Below are 4785 nucleotides of genomic sequence, written 5' to 3'. Positions count from 1 at the left end.
ATAGATAGATAGATAGATAGATAGATAGATAGATAGATAGATAGATAGATAGATAGATAGATAGATAGATAGATAGATAGATAGATGATAGAGGAATGAGGGTGCAGTCGATGGGGGTGTGGTTGCAGAGAATAATGTGTCACATGCACCTGCACCTCCAGCAGCAGCTAATGCATTATGTCTCAAAAATTTGAAACTGGAAATCACTGTACTTTTACAAAGGGATACACAATCTAAATGCCCAATCTAATATATATATTAAAAAATACAATAAAATGAAAAGAGTCATATTTTCATATAGAGTCGTGTTTTCCTAATAGAGCTATGAAACCTCGCTTGGTTCTCACAATGAGTCTAAACGACCAGGGAAGCTGCAAAGTTGACGCTTACCTTTCCTCGCTTGTATCCAACACCAAAATAAAACAGGCTCCCGCACCGCGCTGCTTTACCGCTGCTGGTTGAATAAGCAAAATCCAGGTGGGAAAGTGTGTTTGCACACCCTGGTAAGCTCTTATATATATTGCCTGCAAAATTAGCTGTTATTACTGTCACTGTTTAGTGATGGCGAGCTCGGGAAAAAAAGAGAGCCCTCTCTGCAATCAAGAACCAAGCGCATCTTTGCAAATTATAGGTAATTGTCAATGTCCAGATTATGATAATGGAGGCCCCCCTAATCCTGCAGAATAATTATTGTGGAGTGTTACAGTTGAAGCTGTCCAGTAAAGCTTAACTGTCATTATTTAGACTCGATTTGCAAAAACTGTGATGGGGGGGAGGGGGTGAACGGTAGGGTGGGGGTCTAGCTGAGTGGAAAATGTTCGGTTGGAAATAAACGGGGGAGCTCTCTCGGTGTAATGGCACCTCTAGTTTGTGCGCGTGACAGATAACATTTTTGTGTGTTTGTGTTTGAACAGAAACAGCAGTGCACATGAAATTGTGCGCGTACACGAAACGTGCACGTTGGGTTTAAATTTCTGGAGTTAGCCTCTCTGCAAATTTGTTGGTGACGCTCCATCTGACCTGCAGCAGCAATAAGGGCAACCGAAAAGCGCACTGGGGCTTTGGATTAAGGGAAGCATTGTCTGCAGCATGTTGCATTAGTGGTCCTGTGTGCGCCTGCAGGCCGCAATCGCTGAAGAGATTGTGTGTCAGATGGAACATGCATAGGTCAATGTTCTGGTCATATCAGCGTGTGCGTAATGCATCATGTTCACCTGCACAAGCTCATCCATGGTATCATTCTGCACATGTCCCCTTAAATTCAACCATATGCACCAACCTTCATCCCTTCTCATGCAAACACCAGTGGTATTACTCTAAGTTAATAAAAAAAAATTATGATCATATATCTTTCCCCTTTTCATACTTCTTTCTTCCTCCCCCCGGAAGGTGGGCTTATGTCCGCGGGAGTGGCGAAGCGCTGGAGCCGCTCTACCCCCACAGGAATGCGGATTGTCTCAGATCTCCGTGCCGCCCCCTTCTCCCCTCGCCTCCTCTCTGCCATTCAAAGCGAGCGTAATTGTAGGGGAACACAAAGCGAGAGCAGCCGCAGACGGTCTGCAGCAACGAGCGGGCACTTTAACATGGGAACTGGAAATAACTCCAATAAGTCCTAATTAGCTTCTATGCTAAGACACAATAAGAAAAGGAATCATAGATAGATTGATAATAATAATAATAATAATAATAATAATAATAATAATAATAATAATAATAATAATAATAATAATAATAATAATAATAATAATAATTGGATTTCCTTACAACAATCGTCTATAATTAATACAAGTCATGCAAATTAAAGCATTATAATTCCCATATCTGTTATGGAAACATCAAATTCTGCAGGAATCACCGAGCTGCTTTTAAAATCCTTAAAGAACAATCCTTCCGAAAGAATCTGTTTGTCCTCTCTGACTTATTTCTAAAGAAGTTTTTTCAATTTTTTCATAAAGGCGCAACAAAATTTCCAAGAAAAAGCATTGTTGTTTTCTGGCTAAATAAGTCATATATGTCAAAGAAAGCATCTAATTTAGTTCAGAGACATCATTAACGCACTTATCGTCAATATGATAAATACAGCAGCCTTTCATGGAACAAAATAATTTGGATTCAATAAATAAAGAGCACATTTGGTGCAGGTGTTACTCATCTTAATGCAGTTTAGTTAAGCCAGAGGTCTAATTAGGAGCAGGACTTATTTCAGATTTTTTTTGTTTAGTTCGTTTGTTTCATTTAGTTTGAATATACCAGCTTTGAGAAGAAGAAAAACAGAAGATACTGAAGGGATCTGGTTGCAAATCTCCATTGTCCATTTAAACGTTTAATATTCTTCCAAAATGCAATAAATTACATGCACACATTTACACATTTTACACGTTTCCTCTATGACTGCCATCAAATACATTGCATAATTCCTCTGAAATTTGAACACGAGTCCCAATAATAAGGAAAGAAAAAAAAAACAATGATAAAAAACCAACAGGAGGGGTTCTTTTGTTTGTTTTTCTTTTCAATATAACGTCCCAGCTCCAAGGGCCAACGAGTGCTGTATCGAGTTCGGTGTCTGAAGGTGGGGGGGCAGGGAACTCCCGGCTGAGGAGTACCAATTAGAGGTGTTGTCCAGAAAGTTAGAGGCCGCCGCGTTGATGCTCTGCGGCTGTAAGCTGTGAGACCTGGAGGGGCCTTGCGCGTCCCACACGGCCGGGGACTGCGGCGAGTTGCAGGCCATGAGGTCGCTTGAGCTGGGGCTATGCTCTGGAGGAAGCTCGCCGTTTTTCATGATCTTCTTCATCTTCGATCTTCTGTTTTGGAACCAAATCTTGACCTAAGAATTGGATTAAAAATCGAAAAAAAAGCATGTTAACATAATTCCGTGAAGTTGTTTTATGTTTGTTTTTGTTTGGGTTGGTGTAGTATATTTACGCATGGTGCGTAAAAGTAAAACATATGCAGCAAAAAAGGCAAAAATGTTTTTCTAACTCAAGAAAATCAAACCATTTTTTATTGATTAATTAAAAAATAAAATAAAATAAAATCCCACCTGGGTTTGAGTGAGTCCCAGTGATGCTGCAAGCTCGGCTCTCTCAGGCAGCGCCAGATACTGTGTGTTCTGAAATCTCCTCTGTAGGGCGGCCAGCTGGAAGCTGGAATAAATGGTCCGGGGTTTTCTCACTTTCTTCGGCTTCCCATTCACCATCCTCACCTCAGGTTCGCTTATGTCTTTTTCTGATATAGATAAGCAAAAACAAGGATGTAAATCACCAGATAGGAACAAATTTAAATTGTGTTTTATTTTTCATCATCATCTAAAAAAACATTTATTCTCATATTTTGTATCCATATTTATTTAACGTGGCTTTAAATCAATGTAAAATCAGAAATCAGCAGTTTTTGCTTCATTTTGGAAGGAATACGCAGGAATTTTACATTTTACATACATATATACACACACACATTATATATATATATATATATATATATATATATATATATATATATATATATATATATATATATATATATATATATATAATATATGTATTTTTTTTTGGAGGAGTAATTCTAGTAATTCTAATCTACTTTTAAGGAGACAGATTTTCATTTAGGCCCATACCTTGTGGACTCGGTTGGGCTTGCACTCTGCTGTAAGTTCCGGCATACTGGTGGTAGGCGGGGGTCGTGTACGAGCTGTAATCACTGTAAGACTTGGTCGTGTAATTCCCAGCAGATCCGTTCACACCGGGGTACTGATACTGATAGGCGTTTAGTGGTTTTCCGTATGATGACGAAGAACTGGGCGAACAGTAACCGTGAGGGACTCCACCAGCGGGGCTGTAGTATCCAGAATCCGTGGCCGATGACTCGGGTAGCGTGGGGGATTCCTGAGACGGATGATGCATGCTGGAGAGTTGAAAGGAGCTCTGGTAATCGGTAGGCTTTACACTTGGGATCCTCCGGTCGAAAACTCCGGTCATCGTTTGAAGGACAAAAAAACAAAACAAAAACGCGTGGTTTTAGGTTATTCGGTTATCAAAAAAATATATTTTTCTGAATAAAAAATGTTTCTGGCTCCAAAGCGGTGTTCAGATTAGACTCTCATTGCGTCTGGAGGCTCTCAGGCCGTCGTTGCTCTGATGAAGACTGTAGCCTGCCCCGCAGCAAAGACTTGGTTAAATCCTGATTCGCGCTCTTACGCACTGCAGGGAGGATCTGGTTCCATTGGCCAAGGCGCACATAGACACAGCTACACCCAGTTCACTCCGCCAGCTTTCTTACGAGGGGGGGACCACTGGGGATACGTTGTGGTGTGTGTATATATATATATATATATATATATATATATATATATATATATATATATATATATCGTTTTTGCATCATTCCCAACATTTAGTTTAAAGGATGCTGCTTTGAATTAAAATAGGTTTTTTAACATGTATTCGTTTGTTTTTATTGTTTTGAATTCGATTTTTTGTGTGAGGGTTCTAAGAAAAATCGATGATAATCTCTAAATGGCCAGACGCATTTATTGTATCATCATTTATATTCATGGTTTTCAAGCCATAACTAAATATGTACATCATTTACATCATGTTAAGCTTAAACATGCTGCATGGAACACAAAGGCCAATGCTTGTCAGTCCATTTAGTGGTGAACAGCGCCTATGCGTGGTATAAAAAGGCACTGCTGATTGAACTCCAACTGGAAAACATGCAGATTATAGATTTTTTTTAATTCAGATCATTATATATATATATATATATATATATATATATATATAT

The 4785-nt window shown here is 39.2% G+C and overlaps 1 protein-coding gene across 1 annotated transcript; it reads right to left on the bottom strand.

Annotated features, from left to right (window-relative positions):
- Window positions 1-2310: 2310 nt before the first annotated feature.
- dlx5 (distal-less homeobox 5) lies at window positions 2311-4195 on the bottom strand. The gene is made up of 3 exons (XM_015374146.1): window positions 3617-4195; window positions 3044-3228; window positions 2311-2827 (listed from the first exon to the last, which is right to left on the bottom strand). Exons 1-3 carry the CDS (start codon window positions 3975-3977, stop codon window positions 2513-2515), a joined length of 861 nt encoding a protein of 286 aa, XP_015229632.1. The 5' UTR covers window positions 3978-4195; the 3' UTR covers window positions 2311-2512.
- Window positions 4196-4785: the final 590 nt, after the last annotated feature.

This window comes from Cyprinodon variegatus, unplaced genomic scaffold, assembly GCF_000732505.1.
Source record: "Cyprinodon variegatus isolate N-32 unplaced genomic scaffold, C_variegatus-1.0 Scaffold98, whole genome shotgun sequence".
Classification (NCBI taxonomy): Eukaryota; Metazoa; Chordata; class Actinopteri; order Cyprinodontiformes; family Cyprinodontidae; genus Cyprinodon; species Cyprinodon variegatus.
Note: the sequence above shows the minus strand (reverse complement) of the source record. Positions and strands in the feature narration are given on the sequence as shown.